Source organism: Carlito syrichta, unplaced genomic scaffold, assembly GCF_000164805.1.
Source record: "Carlito syrichta isolate Samal-C Ts95f unplaced genomic scaffold, Tarsius_syrichta-2.0.1 Scaffold305756, whole genome shotgun sequence".
NCBI lineage: Eukaryota > Metazoa > Chordata > Mammalia > Primates > Tarsiidae > Carlito > Carlito syrichta.
This window is the reverse complement of record NW_007249852.1, coordinates 472,654-489,572: the sequence shown is the minus strand read 5'-3', so window position 1 is coordinate 489,572 and position 16,919 is coordinate 472,654. Positions and strand designations below refer to the sequence as shown.

Genomic DNA, 16,919 nt, shown 5'->3' with positions numbered 1-16,919 from the left:
ATCTGGTGTGGATTTTATGCCTACAGCACATCTCAATTTTGACTGGTCACATTTCAAAGGTTCCATATGTGACTGGTGGCTACTGCATTGGGCAACGCAGGTTTAGAGCATTCCTAGGAACCATTATATAAGGCTGACTGGGTTCCCGAGACTCACAAAGAACATGCCCACAGTATAAGACTCTGCTTTCCTAGCCACAGTTGACTCCTCCGGGGATGAGGACTTTGACTCTTGCTGCCCCAACACAGAGCATAGACTAACCCCTGGCCACAGCACAGTGGAGGGGGTCAATAAGTGACTCATGCCTAGCTGAGCAGAGACTTTTCCTCATTTTTTGCTTGCTGTTTTATTTATTTTTAAACTGGTGAGCCAAGAAGCAGCCAGGCCATCCAAGGGTTGTAGGAGGTCTGGCATACTTCATACCACATGTTGAAGGAAGCTAGGCATCACCAGGCCACCGAGAAGCAGAGGGACCAAGGCAAGAAGAGATGAGCAGCAGAGAGGGCGTCCTGGGGGATCCAGTCCCTGGCCTCAGCCTCTTTGAACTCCAGTACTGTACCCTTGTTCAGTTCTGGACATGTTATATTAGAGGTAGCTTTTAGACAACCAAGGGGCGATGTCACAAAGGCAGCTGGAGATGAAAGTTTGGTTATCATCTGCCTATAGTGTTAAAAGCCATGAGACCAGACACTGTCACCTAGAATAATTGTTCTTAATGGGGATAGTGCTGTCTCTCAGGGGGTATGTTGGAAATCTGACGGCACATTTTTAGTTACCACTAGGATTAGGGGTGCTACTGATATTTAATGGGTAGGAGGATCCATTTGGATGTCCTAAAAAACACAGGACAATCTTGCACAAAGAACTGCCACACAACCCACACAATTTTCACAGAGTCCACCAACAGTCACATAGGCAGGATACCTTTTATTATTATGAAGCCTGGAGCCTCCCTCCATTTTACATATGAAAACAATGTACTGCTCACACAGCTGCAAGATACGTGGAATTTCCTAAGAATACAACTATCATCATGAAACAAGGGGAGCCTGCACTTTGGTTCAGAAATTCACCAAGGGTGTTTGCCATTTCAAAACAATCATGTCACTCCTCCTGCAGCTTCCTTTGTCGAGTCAATAACATGACAACTCCGGATGAGTCTGCACTGCAGCTGTCACATCCACTGTGCTATAAGGAACACCTTGGGTCCTTCAGCATAGTCATGCTCAGACATTTGCAGATGGAAATGCTTACTATTCAATATTTTTATTTGAGTTAGAATAGTATATTGATTTTTCAAAACTATGCATTCAGGTAGGTGACACTGTCTATGATTTCCTCTCGGGACAGAAAAGAAGGCACCAGGTGTGGCATGGTGAGAGCCCTTGACTCAGGGAATGGATGTAGTCAGAAAAGAGATGAGTCCAAGGACTGTGCCCCGTGCCCAACTAACATTAGAGACCAAGGGGATGAGGAGAAGGAAGGAGAAAACCAGCGAAGAATGCACTCCCTGATGGAGGGTGCAATCAGCAGGGCTGATGCTGCTGGTGGGTCAAGCAAGTGGAGGATGGAGAGAATGACAACTAGATTGTCAGAGGTGTGAAGATCGTGGGTGACCTTGACCCCAATCCAGGGGATGCTGGGGATGAAACTGCCTGGAGCATCCACACAATTCATGGTAGTGGACCTTAATTGTTATGTTAAACACTTGACAGATTTCCTTTCGGGACCCCAGACGCCCCCGCCTCCACCTGCTTGCTCCATTCCTTTGGGTCCAGACATGCTGGTCTTCCTGGGACCCCCTCCTCGGGAGCCTCCTTCCCTTCCCTGAGAGGCTGCTGGTTTGCTGACTGCCCTCTTCAGTCTTCCCAACTCAGGGTACAGGGGGCACCTTGCCCTGCCTTGTACATTTCGATTCATACCCTGCTGAGTCGGGACTCAAAAGCCAACGAGGTTGAAGATTTAGAAGTCTTCATGCCAGAAGAGGCCACAGGGAGGGGCCTCGCCCGGTCTGGTCCATGGCTTCCCGCTTTGATGACTGGATTCCAGGGCTTGGCTGCACTCCGCATGTTTGACCTCGTGGGTCTGTCTTTCTGTAGAAGAGTGGAAGAGAAAAACATGTGTCTCCATAACCTGAACCTGCTGAGTGACATTATAAAGCTTTATCCCATATACCACGCTCAATACTGTTATCGAGAAGGTGTGGAAATGATTTGACTGGAAATAGAATGTTTTTTTCCTAACATGAGATTTTGCGCGAGGCTAATTTTTACAACTCCGCAACAGCTTTTACCAAATTATTGAAACATCAATAACATTATTGATGCTCTGACATTACTTTTCAGCAAAATGACAGCTTCTTCTTGGTCAGGGATCCTTAACACAGCATGACATCATATATCCATACAATATATGTCTGTATCCCATACCCCAATAAAACAGGTCAGCTGGAGTCAAGACATAAAATGTCTCTAAGCTTTGTAGCTTTAGAGTTGACAAAGGAACAACCTACCCAACTTTTAAATAGATATCCCCCAAAATTAGATTTCACAGAAGCACAAACTACTTTTTTCTTCTTTTGGATAAAAATGGATATCATTTAAACATTAATAAAACCTATTTTAATTGGTCAGATCCAATATTACAGGGCAGAGTGACTGCCCTAACTATAACATTTTATGAAAGGAAAATTGCTCAAACTATCAGGATGCAGCTAAAGACTTCAGGGAAAAATCTGCCTACAGAGATGTGGAAGGCAGCCCCAGTCTGGACATCAGGGATTCGTGCTGTCATTCCTGAGTGAGGAGCGGCCTGGCCCATCCCTCACCCTGTCTGAGCCTCTGTTTCTTCTGTCAGTAACATCACAGGACTGGATTAAATGCCCTCTCAAATTTCATCCAGCTTTAAACCTCGCTCTGCCTGTCCCTGCGGATGCTAACGGCCAAGAGTATGACACAGAGCACCAAAACCACAACGCCTTGTCCTTTCAAAGAACACCAGAAATGCACTTTAAAAATAATCATAGGTGACAACCAATTCCAGCAGTCACTCCCACAGGGTGCAGGGGTCTCAATGACTGCCGCCCCTGGGGGATGGGAGCTGGCGCTAAGCATCCTAGGATGCCTCTCCCTCACTGCATCCTAGCACAGCCCCTTAGCCACCCACAAGAAAAACCACAGGCTGCCTACCACAGCCCAGCTCAGCCTGCAACCTGCTCTGCTCTCATCTCCTTTCCTGACTGGAGAAGACCATTATATCTGACGTTGTCTCTGCAGCGGCCAGCCAGTTCCTATTCCTATTTAAACAAAATAACTGGCTGGTGGCATGTGTCCAAACATCTACTTGAACTCATTTCACCGCAGTGGCTATGTGACTGTGGCTACTGGTAAAAATATTCTTTTCAAGCCTTTGTCATTTGTTTTTCACAGTGTTTCTGAAAAAAACTATTCATGATTTCAGTTACATGATTAGTTCAGAATCTTAGGAGTCCCAGCTTGGTTCCAGATATCACAATTAAAAAAAATTCTATATTAAAAAAACTCAATTTAATTCTTGTATATTTTACTGGTGCTCAGCACCAATTAATTTTTCATTCTCAACCCACAGTTTTTATTGCTCGTTTCCACAGCAACGACGAAAGAATGCCTAGATGAAGTCCTATACAGTAACTAATTTCATAAGGACTCTCTCTCAATTTAAAATGAACTAACAGAGCCTGAGTGACTCTTGAAGAGAAATACTGATACATTTTACCAATTACTACAGAACTAACCAACAACCTGTCAGTCTGACTCAAGGAGATGACTTAAATAAAATATCTGCTTAATTAAGGCACCCATTTATGTTATGATCAGAACTACTTAGAAATGATCATTACAGGGCTTACTTTAAGAAAACATAAGATGATTTTGTAATGTGTCAACATTTTCCAAAATCTGCTCAGTTTACCTCTGAAATGAAATGCCTTTTATTTACACCCCACTCCCAGAGATAAAAACATGAAGATAAAATGCAGCAGTAAGAGGACAGAAATCTTCTTTGCCAATTTTTTCTCTGACATTTCAAGAGTCTAAGTCCTTGGTTGGAAGAAAGAAAGAAAGAGAAAGAGAGGGAGGCAGAAAGAAAGGAAGGAAGGAAGGGAGGGAGGAAGGAAGAAAGGAATTCAAGAAAGAAGAGCCATTATAGTCAAAATCAAAGACCCAGATTTCTTTCTCTTAATTTCTGGCATCAGATCTGATCTTAAGTTATCTTGAGTCAGACTGACCTGTTGCTGATTGGTTCTGTAGTATTGGTAAACTGTATCAATATTTCTCTTCAAGAGTCACTCAGGCTCTGTTAGTTCATTTTATATTGAGAGAGAGTCCTTATGAAATTATACTGTATAGGTCTTAATCTAGGCATCCTTTCATCGTTTCATGAGTACACCTGACAAATGCTCAACCAGCCTTCAAGGACTGATGAGTTGCTTACTTTGAGGCAGCGTTATCTGGGTTACTTCCCTTGTAACATCAGGCCTCTTCCTTTATTCTCCCAGCACCTACTGAATTCAACCAAATTAATCCCAAGTGAATATACCCAGAGAACTCGTTATTTTTATTATTATTTTTTTGAGTCGGGGTTTTACTCTGTCACCTAGGCTGCAATGCAGTGGTACAATGGTGGCTCACCGCAGTCTCGACCTCCTGGGCTCAAGCAATTCTGCCATCTCAGTTTCCTAAGTAGCTGGAACTACAGGTGTGCACCACCACACCCGGCTAATTTTTTTTTAAATTTTAGTTTTATAGAGATGAGGTCTCACTATGTTGCCAGGCTTGTCTCAAACTCCTGGATCAAGTGATCTCCCTGCTTTGGCCTCTCAAAATGCTGGGATGACTGGTGTGAGTCACTGAACCTGGCTTGAGAATTCTTCTTGCACAGACCCCTCTTATTTCCTACATGACCTATTCTGTGCATCCTTCACTCTTTCCTCCCATTATTCTTTTTTCCTGGACTGAGCCTTCCATTTTCTACCTACCCACCAACCAGATTCTTCCCTTCATGTCCGATCTTCCTCCAGAATTTAAAATATGCAATGCACAGTAATGAAATCATTGCTGTCCTACTGTCACCAGGAAGAGAAGCCTACAGGTAGGGAGAGTGCCCAGGGTGGGATGCCCAGGAGTGGCCACATGCCACACTCCAAGGAGCAGTGACAGGTCTGTAGGATTGTCCCAGACAAGAGGATGAGGACTGGTGTGTGAGGAAGCAGAGGTGCTCCCTACACTCTGGTCAGACTGAACAGCAGCCTTGCCCCCTGCTCCCCAGTCTCCTTGTGTAGAGCTTATTAAACATGACCCCTCCCTACTTTGGCCTTGCCCGCTGTTCACTTGCAGGAATGGCTGAAGGGGAGTAAGTGCACCCAGAGGCCCACTCCTAGCCCTCTGCCAGGCTTCCTCTGATTCCACTTCCCAGTGCTTCTTCTGCTACTCTCCTCTCGTCCCCTAGCCCTTCAGCCTGGCTCTCTGACACAGAAAGCCAGTTAATTACATAAATGCAGTCATGACAAGACAGCAGCTATACTATTTCACTCTGAGCCTGGCAAGGCACTGCTAAATGCTCCATGAGAGGGGCTCATTAAATCCTCACCTTAACCATACTCAGTGTCATCTCTTGCCATGATTTGAACATCTATATCCCTCCAGAATTTATATATTGGAACCTAATCCCCAGTATGGCAGTGTTAGGATGTGGGGCGTCTAATATGTGATTAGCCCATGAGGGCAGAACCCTCATGCATGAAATTGGTGCCCATACAAATGAGGCCCAACAAAAAGTGAACTAGTCTCCCCTTGTTGCCAAATGAGGACACATCAAGACAGTGCCATAAACCAGACAGCCAGCCCTTGCCAGATACCAAATCTGCTGGTGCCTTGATCTTAGATTTCCTAGCCTCCACAACTGTGAGCAATATATTTCTGTTCTTTGTAAGTCACCCAGTTTATGGTATTTCTCAGCAGTCAAAATGGATGAAGACATCCCCATTTTATAGATGGGGAAACTTCATTTGGCTCCAGCAACTTGCCCAAATCTCAGAGTTTATCATGGAGCCAAGATTTGAAACCAGTTTAAACTGGCTCTAAAACCTGCACACCAAAACACCAGGAACAGAAGACCTTTCTGAATAATCTTTGCTCCCTTGGGAAAGCACAAAGTTTTGAAGGTCAAATGCACCTGGTCCAAATCCAGTTCCAATGTCGACCATGTAAGCTTGGGCACTCTTTTGGAACATGATGATTCTCAACATTTTCACCCAATAAAATGGAGTTATCAATGCCGGCTTCACAAAACCATGAAGACGAAAGGCAAACAGCCATATCAAGGGCTGAGAACACAGAAGGCTCTCAACAACTGTGAGGTGCCTTCCTGACAAAAACTGTTAACTGTACTAAGTGGAGGCCCACTCTGTGTTATTAACTCAGTGACACACAGTGATGGATCAATTAAACATGTGTTCAGTGGCAAGAGGCAGACAGACATGCCAGATTTGAGGAAAGTCCCTTCTTGTACACAGAACAGCAGCACATTTCATCTGGAAATGTCCAGGAAGCAAAGAAGAGAGGGAAAACACACATAGAGCAGATACATTATAAGTCATTATATCCCAGCCTTAACAAATCCAGGCCGCCGAAATAGGTAAGCACGGGTGGGAATGCTGGTTAAATAATAGTTTTCTTATGGATGTAAATTAGTTATATAAAATAAGCAGACAGACTCTGGCCAAATACAGGACAGTGATAAAAGAAGGTTTATTTTATTCATTCCCTGTTTTCTTAAAAATCCTCATAAACATCACAAAGGATCAAATGGGTCAAGGAATTACAGTTAAATCTGGGAACTCACTTCCATAGGGGTGGGGAGATCTTTCCAAAGGTGTTTCCTTTAAATTTTTCAGACATTTTATTTTCTTACCAAACTTTCTCCCTCTCCAGAATAGTGTAAGTCTTACCTTTGGACTGGAATTCACAAATTTACAACATAAAGAAGAAAAGACAAGAGGGATGGAGGAACAGCGGTTGTATTTTAGGAATACAATTAAGTGCTTGGACACCAGGGAAGTCAGAGCCCATACATGTCTCCTGCTCTTCAAAACATGCTCCACTGCTGAATTGCCACCTTCAGATAGTCTGTGTTGGAGGGTTCTCTTGGGGCCTCAGCTCTATTATCCTTTTAAGGCAAGGAAACAGAAAGGCGATTGGGGAGCCATTCCGACGATCAGAAAATAATGACGAGTCCCCGAGAGTGGGAGAGGGCATTCAGGTCTTGACTGCAAGTACAATAAGCACTAGGAAGCGGAAGGCTAAAGCATTCAAGTCTGAGAACTAACAAAATAAGAATGTGCACATAGCTCAATTACCATGGGACTCAGCAGGAAATAGAACGTAAGTGAACAACATGTTGGAAATACCGAGCTAGAGCTTTTTGGAGCATGGGTTGAGTTTGCTCCTGACCTCTTCCGCAGTAGTCTAAACCCCAGGGCGATTCTGCCCCAGGGGACACATGGCAATGTGTGGAGGCATTTACAATGTTGCAACTCAGGGTGCTACTGGATAGGGGCCAGAGATGCTGTTGGACATCCTACAAGCCAAAGGGGAGCCCCACACCAAAGAAGTAGCTGGCCTAAAATGTCAGCTGTGCAGAAGTTGAGAGACCACTGCAGAGGAAGATTGAGAGCTCTCGGACAGCGGCACATAGACCCACCAGCGCGCGACGCGTCTGGTTAGTTTCCCATCCAACATGAAAATGGTTCAACAATTAAAAGCTGGTTGGGAAGCAGCTGAGGGAATCCCAGACTTAACCAAGTGGCCACAGGAAATGCTTAGAAACTGATTATTTCCTGTGGTTGAGATGAAAAATCATCCCAGTAGCCTTCGATTCCCTTCTGGAAAATATGGAAAACAACAGATTTTCATGCAGCACCAGAAGAAAAACTGCAAACTACAATTTACTGATGCCATCAGCAGAAGTCATTGGGAGAAGACAAGAACTAAGATATAACAAAAACGAAATAAAAATAAATCCATGCATCACTAACCACATCACCTCAAACCTGAAAACAAACCATAGAAAAAGAACTTGCAGAAACTATGGAATGCTGCCAGAAGGCGGAGACCCATAAGGAACAGTGTGTAATCGGGAATAAGAAACAGGCTGAGGCGGGGCCCAAGTATGAAACACAGACCTGAGAGAGAGGCTGTAATCTGGCAGCTATATTGAGACCAAGAATCACTGGTCTGTGACATCCTTCTGTCTCCAAAGCTGACCCAAAAAGCCGGCGTCTGAAAGAGTTAGATGACCTCTAATGGGTAGTTATTTCCATACCTATAATGTGGCTTCACATCAAAGAATTAGAAGTGATGAGCCAGGGTAGTAGAAAAAGGAGATGGAAATAAAATACTTCAAGAGCCTTATTTTTTAGGAATAGTTTAGAAGGGTTTGCAGAGTAACCAATTAAGAATAAAAACTATAGTATAGGAGGAACCCGGAGATTTGCATATCTATGTCGGCTGCAGCATCTTGAGTCATATTTATTGAGTCTCGGTTCTGGGCCCTTGCACATGCTACTGCCTCTGCCTGGAACACCAGTTGGGAAGCAGAGGAGAGCTGAGAATGCAAGACTTTACAAGGGTGTAGGCAGGTTTGGGAGGGGCAAAAGGGAAGGCACAAAACCCCGGGGCTAGAACCCTTCTCAGCCCTAGTTCTGCAAGGGACAGGGAGGAGACAATTCAAATCCCCAAGGAACCAGAAGGAGCGTCAGAAGCTGTAGAGAAACCTTCAGTAGAGAAACACAATCAACCCATGGGGATTCAGTGGGGAGGCAGCTGGGGAAAGAAACACTTCAAACTCATTTTCCCTCTCTCTCCAAGTAAACTGCCAGTGCTGTTCATCGGCATGACTTGTGGATGCAGTATCTATGGTTGCCTGCCCTGGTACAGAGCTGGTGGAGGGACAGAGGGGAGATGTGGAGGGTAAAACATGAAGCTCAGGACACCTGCCCAGCTCCCTGGGCCCAGCTAACGTCAACACCACCTTCCAAAGTGTGCTCGAGTCTCTTCCCTCTTGAAAACCTTCTCCCGGTCTGGGAGAGTTCCATAAGGGCTCCTCCCCTTATTTGTAAGCCCTCCCAGAGCAGCCTCATGGCATCCGGCCTGGAGCACAGAACAGAGAGACCCTGGATAACCAGTTTCACCCTCGACTTCCTCATTTCTATCATCAGCGTGGCCTTTCTCTCACCCTCCAACTCAAAACTTCAAAGTCATCTTGAACTCCTCCCTAGGGTTCCCATTTCTCAAATTCACAGTTGCCCAGACTTGCAGATTAGACGTCTGCAATGTTTCCTGTGAGAGCTCTGCCCTTTCCTCCAGCACAAACCAGTGCTAGAGTCCCTCCTGGAGCTCATCCCTTCCATGTATTCCTGATAGACTATTGAGAATTAAGCTGGGTTGGTCATTCCCACCTCAAAATCCTTCATTTTACCTAATTTTTAAGCTCACATTTAGCAATACCAATTACGTGCCAGGTACCATGTTCAGCGTTTTCCTATGTCTTCTCTCATGCTCTTGACTCCTCTGTGAGACAGTTGCTGTCATCCTTGTTTTACGGATCAGCAATGAGGAATGTCAAGGAGTTTGCTAACTTCCCCGATGGGGACCCAGGCAGTGCCACTACAGACTATGCACCTAACCCTGGCCTACCATTCCCCACTACTGTCTTAGTCAGTTTGGGCTGCTGTGACAAAATTTCTTAGGGACAGCAATTTATAAAGAATAGAAACTAGCTGGGCTCGGTGGCTCAACCTGTAATCCCGCACTTTAGGAGGCTGAGGTGAGTGGACTGCCTGAGCCCGCGGGTTCGAGACCCGCCCGGGAAACTTGGCGACACCTCATCTCTACAATAAATCAAAAATAAGCCAGGCGTGGTAGTGCGTGCCTGTAGTTCCAGCTACTTGGAAGGCTGAGGCAGAAGGATTGCGGGAGCCCAGCAGGTCAAGGCTGCGGTGGCCGGGAGCGGCCACTGTACTCCAGTCTGGGCAACAGAGAGAGACTCCAACTCAAAAAAAAAAAAAAAAAAAAGAATAGAAATTTATTGCTCACAGCTCTGGGGGCTGGGAAGTCAATCAAGGCACTGGCAGATTCAGTGTCTGGTGAAGGTTCATTTGGCTTCAAAGATGGCAGCTTCTTTATGCACCTCACATGGCGGAAGGAGCAAGGAAGCCCCCTGGAGCCTCTTCTATAAGGGCACTAATCCCATTCATGAGAGCAGAGCCCTCATGGCTTACTTCCCAAGGGCCCCACCTCTTAAAACTATGACGTTGGGTGCTAGGTTCCAACAGATGACTTTGGGGGATGGGCACCAACATTCAGCCAAAGCACCCTCCAAATTACCTGAGTTTGCCTGAGCTCAGCCAAGCCACACTGACCACTTACTCCTGCAGTGTGAACAAACCAGGCTTTTCTCTGCCCTCTCAATGAGGCTCATGGTTCTTACCTCGGGGGATTTACCCATCTGAGACCCTCCCTCTATGAGTGTTCTATCCCCTTCCTCGGGGCTCACGCCAATTAAGACATTTTTACAAGACCTTTCTGAACCTCCAAACCTCCAGAAAATTCTGTAGTTCTCTTCAGGACCACTGCCTGCTCCTCCGAGCTAGCCTCACCTCTCTCACTTGGATGTTGCTGCCTCCTCCAGTCAAGCACTTTGCCTCTGCTCTTGTCCCTTCTTGCCCCCTACAGTAAATGGCCCTTCAGCAGCCAAATGGTCCCTTTAAGAACACATATCATGAACTGTCCACTTAAAAATGGCTAAAACGGTGATAAACCTCACGTTATGTGTGCATCTTTAACCACAATTAAAAGTCTAAAAAAACTATTTAGGCTGGAGGCAGTGGCTCATGCCTGTAATCCCAGCATTTTGGGAGGTGGAGGTGAGAGGATTGGAGATCAGCCTGGGCAACTTGACAAGACCTTGTTTCCATAATAAATCCAAAAATTAGCCAGGTGTGGTAGCACGTGCCTGTAGTTCCAGCTACTTGGAAGGCTGAGGCAGAAGGAATGCCTGAGCCTAGCAGGTTGAGGCTGTGGTAGTCGTAAGCATGTCACTGTGTACTCCAGCTTAGGTGACAGAGTGAGACTCCAACTAAAAAATAAAAATAAAAAACTATTAAAACATACAAATTAGATCATATCACTCCCTACACAGAACTCTCCTACTTGGAATGAAAATCCAAGCTCTTTGTCATAATCCCTAACGCAGCATGGCCCTGCCCACCTCTCCATCTTGGTCCTGACCGCTCTTCCTTGCTCACTGTACTTCATCTGAGCTGTTTCCAGCTCCCTGCACCTGCCCTGCTGGTTCCCAATGAAGAGCCTTACCCTCGCTATTCTCTGTATCTGGAATGTTCCCTCAGCTCCTCACATAGTGGCTCCATTTCCCTCAGTTGGTCTCTGTTCAAGGACATTTCCTCCAAAAGGCTTTTTAGTTCCACTCTCTAAAGTCTCTCTCCCACTCCACCTGACAGACTCCAGTTTATTTCTTCAGAGCCTCTATCACTCAATAACGGCTATTGCTATTACTGATTATCTGTCATTGATTATCTACCTCTCTCCGCCATCGTGGAAGGTCCGTAACAGTAGGGCATCACCTCCCTTGCTCATAGTTCATCGTGGTGTTCCAGGCACATAGTAGGTGCTGAAGAAATACTAGTAAATGAATATTTGGGTTTTGTTCACCGAAGACATGCATGTGGGTGTCACCTTGTCCCTGCTCCCCCAGTCAGGGAGCTCCTACAAAGGTGGACAGGTCCCAGTCGACAGGGGGCATTTACTAAGAGGTGCTGAATATACAACGGAACTGCAAAGTAATGATAATCTTTCCTGTAAGACTTATACATATCTTCTCACTCATAAGCAGACCCTGAACAATTACCATAATACTTTAAGAAAGGGTCTGGTAGTAGTGGGACACTATTGGGGTGGCAGTGGTGTGGGGGAGGACACAACATTAATAAGAATACTTGATCTCAAAGCAGGCAAAGTGGGGACCAAAGAGAGGCCCAAACTTTAACTGTACAATAACCACTTGTATACCTAATTCTGAATTGTACCCTACATCTTTAAAATAAAATTTAAAAACAAAAGAAAAGAGGCTGGGCTTGATTGCTCAGCCTGTAATCCCAGCGCTTTGGGAGGCTGAGGCGAGTGGATTGCCTGAGCCCACGGGTTTGAGACCAGGCAACCTGGCGAGACCTAGTATCTACAATAAATAATTAAAAAATAGCCGGGTGTGATAGCACATTCCTGTAGTTCCGGCTACTTGGAAGGCTGAGGTGGAAGGATCGTCGAAGTCCAGCAGGTTGATGCTGGAGTGGCTGTGAGCATGCCACTGCATTCCAACCTGGGCAATGGAGTGAGAATCCAACTCAAAAAGAAAAGAAAATGTGATGGCATCGGACGGATCATAGACACATTCGATTGATCACAGGTACTGCTGCAGTAATGAGATGTGATTATGTTTCTTTTTCTTTTATACCATACGATTAAAAAACATTCATTATTTATTGAAATACATATACTACATTTTAAAATATCTGGATATATTATATAAAACATAAAATAAGCCGGGCTCAGTGGCTCAGCCTGTAATCCTGTGCCTTGGGAGGCTGAAGTGAGTGGATTGCCTGAGCCCGCGGGTTTGAGAACCGCCTGGGCAATTTGGCGAGACCTCATCTCTACAATAAATCAAAAATGAGCCAGGCATGGTAGTGCGCGCCTGTAGTTCCAGCTACTTGGAAGGCTGAGGCGGAAGGCTCGCCGGAACCCAGCAGGTTGAGGCTGCGGTGGCCGGGAGCGGCCACTGCACTCCAGTCTGGGCGACAGAGTAAGACTCCAACTCAAAAAAAAAAGACAACAAAAAAAACATAAAATAGAAATAATTGTATATAACATGACATGTGTCCTTGCCAGTTTATAAATTTATTCCTTATCTGAATACTCAGACAATTAAAAGTATATTTAGTATTGTTAAAAAAAAAGACATACATATCTCTAAACAACTGCAAAAAAACAAAAAAAAATCCCAAATTGCTTTCAGGAGTGCTATATGGATATAGATATGGATGGATATGGACATAGAGCCAACCAGCATTATTACCTTGAAAACCACATTCATCTTGATGTCTAAGCATTAGCATTATAAAGTTTAATGTCATCAATTCATAGTCATGGTTTTAGTTCCTAAAATTATTTAACATCATATCTCTAAAATCATCTATTGTTTCACTTAACTTCCTCAATTTATTCCTGAAGCATGGTTTTAAAATAATAGTAAATAAAACTTTATATTTCTATGGCTTAAGATTTTACCAGACATCTTAATTGAAACATAAATGAATGTATGTCAGTAGATGCGTTGTAAAGTTGGAGCTGATGGTAACCACAGACTTAGGTAACCAATAATTTAAAGTATCAAGTCTGAGTACCCTTATCTTTTATCCAACCTTTTCTGTTTCTTTGTTCCTAACTTGGCCCCCTAAGTCAGGTGGTGAAAGGGACACAGCCCTGTGATGTCAGGGCCACAGCTTCCCAGACAACAGGCAGGCCAGTTCTGTCTCCTTCTGTTCTATTTCCTCTAGGAACAATGCAAGAACTGCAGGGCACAGTGCTGCACCCACCCAACCAAAAGCATGTGCGCTCTGCCAACATGCTTCTGTACGCTTGAACTATCCAGGCCCGGGAGGGAGGGGACAAATCCTCTCCCCCAGCACTGCTGAGTACAAATGCAAGAAAAGGACTCTCTGTGACAAGAGCCCCCATCCATGGGTGAAGAGGTCTGGGCCCTAACCACATCCGCAGTCCCTCTTTACTCATTGTACTTTAGCTACCCTGGCCTTCTGACCAAAGGAAGATATACACAAGGAAGAAGCTAGCACAGCTCTGCAAACTCAGGCGAGACAGCCTGCATGTGCCACGTGCCCACGGCATGACACACGCTAGCTGCATCACAAATGGGCCCCAACAAGAGAAATCACAGAGGGTGATCTCACAAGTCCCCCTGCTGAAAAAGTGGCTTAATTCAAGAAAGCAGGGAGATGATGGAAGAATACCACCTACTGCCCACGTCAGAGGCAAGAGTGCTGGCATCGACTCTTCTGCCATCCTTGTGGTAACAGCCAGTGATATCTAAGGCAGATAGGGAGAAAAAACATAATTGGCCTCTGGTTCCTTTCTTGCTTCCTGCTCAAAGATGGTGGTCTTGTCCTTTATTATGGTTCCTTCAGAGTCATATGGTTTCTGATATATTCACAGAGGACTCCCATAAGGTAGAAACAGGTTTTCTACAAGGATGACATTATTCTGCAAAGGCAGCCCTAAGTCATGAAAGCCTGAAGATTCAGAGTAGCAAGATCTCAACTGGATCCTGACTACAGTGAGTTCTGTAGCTGTGGTGTGTGGAGAGGAAGGTTGAGGAGGGCCCCTGACAGTCTGTCTACCTGCCTGAGAAACTGAAGAGTCTCCTGGGACAGCTCTCAGCCTCTCAAGAGAGAGGCAGGCAGGAATAGGGCCACCAACAGAATGAAGCCAGATATGGTGGCACATACTTGTTATCCCAGTTACTCAGGAGACCAAGGTGGAAGGATCACTTGAGGCTGGGAGTTTGAGACCTGCCTGAGCAATATAGTGAGATCGCATGGAAGGAAGGAAGGAAGGAAGAAAGAAAGAAAGAAAGAGAAAGACAACATAAAAAGGTCTGTTTCCTCAAAAAATTCTGATTTCCCACAGTATTCATCAGGCCTTCTTGGACTTATTGAAGGTTTGGTGCTCTGGTATCGCACAGCTACAGAGTAGTATGGCATAGGCATAGGTGGTGCCGAGGGTGGTGGAGGCAGCAGCATGCCGGGAAAAGGTTTCCATTGGTGGCCCCAGAAGACACCAGAAGAGGTTTCTACAGAACTGCGGGTAGCACAGGTCTTGCATGCCATTGACACGATAGTAGCAGCCAACCTGGAAAGTACAGAAGGAAGAGGCCACCCGATGGCCAAGTCTGTTAATTTGCATCTGTTTCTCAGGATCACCAGGAAGAAAGGGGGGGAACTTTTGCTGGATCTTCTATAGGTGCAGAAGATGCAGGAACAAGATCTAGATTGCCTCTGTATGGGCCTTAACTCTGGCCTGTATCCCCACCTCGAGTTGCCAGGGTTATAGCAGACATCTTTGTTGAGTGGGGAAAGTCCATCCGTTCACATATGTGGTGGGAGTCTGCCACTGCTCAGAGCACTGTGAGTTCTGGATTTCCTTATTGTTACCAGATTAAGTCAAATCACTGAATGCAGCTGATTTCTTTTTGTTCTCACATTCCTGAGATTTTCGTTTCTAACCCACGGGCTTTAGCTACTTTCCTGTAGTGCCAGCTGGCTAATGAAAGCAACTGCTGTGCTTTGCAGGGTTAATTTATTCAGTGCCTGGAATATGCCCTATCTTTCCTCAGCATCAAACGCTTCTAGTATTGTGTTCTAAATATACACAAGAACCACAAATATGAGGGATAATTTTGCAGGCTGCTCCTGGGATTACCTTGTCATTACACGTTCCTTGTCAGTCCTCAGGAATAAATCTACAAGGAACAGCAAGTACAGCAACTGCTATGTGATCTGTTCCCGGGGTGGGGGGGACAAAAACAGTTACATAACAGTGCTTGGGCTGCCCCCTAAGGATGCGCTCTTTATGATACAGACATGTCTGACTTCCAGTGAAGAGAGTTCCCCCTCTCCCTCAAAGAACATGGCATGAGTCATGCTCTACAGCCACCCTACCCGCTCTTGGTTTTGGGACAAGCACACCGAGTGCTCCATGCCCAGGCCCTGTTCCCCTCTGCACACTCCTGGCAACCATCTTGCACTCCAACCCCAGGCACAGCCAATGATTAGCATCTCCTGGGATGCAGAGTTCTGTCATCCAACTTCCAGGCCTCCCAAGGCTACTCCAAGCCCAGAGCAACAGGCCTCCCACGCTGATTCCTGCTTTCTGCCTACCTCCTACTGTCTGTGAACCTCAGTTCATGGCCCCCTTGTCTGGGAACAGCCTGCTTCCCCACCACCACGAGTGTCCACAGCACCCTGGGACGCTCCTCACACCAGACCGATATTCTGTTTCCTTGTGTGACTCCTAACTCCCCTCTCTAGCCCAGATGACCACTGAATGAAGGACTCTGGCTCATTACTCTTTGGCTCCATACCTGTGGATCCTGGGTCTGGTCCGCAATAAGTGTTAGTTAAAGATGGATCATCGACTTAAAGGAGAAACCTAAAACTACAAAATTTCTAGAAGAAAATCTTTGTGACCATGGGTTAAGCAAAGATTTCTTAGTTACAACACCACCAAAAGTATGATCCATAAAAATAACTAAAAAACAAATTTAAAAAACTGGAATCATCAAAATTTTAAATTTCTGGTCTTTAAAAGACATTGTTGCCGGGCATGGTAGCTCATGCCTGTAATCCCAGCACTTTGGGAGGCCAAGGCAAGAGGATTGCCTGAGCCCAGGGGTTTGAGACCAGCCTGAGCAACTTCGTGGGACCTCGTCTCTACAATAAATCAAAAAATTAGCCAGGCGTGGCAGTGTACGTCTGTGCCTTCAACTACTTGGAAGGTTGAGGCAGAAGGATCGCCTGAGCTTAGCAGGTTGAGGCTGCCGTGGCTGTGAATGTACCACTGCACTCCATCCTGGGTAACAGAGTGAGCCCATGACTCAAAAAAAAAAAAAACACTGTCAAGAAAATGAAAAATCAAGCCATAGACTGGAAGGCAGAATGGTGTCCCTCTCCCTCCAAATTCACATGTTTTAAGTCTTAACCCCTAGTATCTCAGATGGAGACTGTGTTTGGAGAC

The 16,919-nt window shown here is 45.4% G+C and overlaps 1 protein-coding gene across 3 annotated transcripts in view; it reads right to left on the bottom strand.

Moving 5' to 3' along the window:
* SPECC1 (sperm antigen with calponin homology and coiled-coil domains 1) overlaps window positions 1-16,919 on the bottom strand; it is a 305,973-nt gene that overhangs the window by 198,305 nt on the left and 90,749 nt on the right. For 2 of the 3 annotated variants that reach the window (XM_008062605.2, XM_021714763.1), the window contains exon 2: window positions 1,923-2,093. In XM_008062605.2, the coding sequence (XP_008060796.1) occupies window positions 1,923-2,069 (147 nt within the window). In that variant the 5' untranslated portion in view covers window positions 2,070-2,093. Of the gene's footprint in view, window positions 1-1,922; window positions 2,094-13,513; window positions 13,566-16,919 lie in introns of those variants that run through there. The other variant, XM_021714764.1, reaches the window with a different exon arrangement.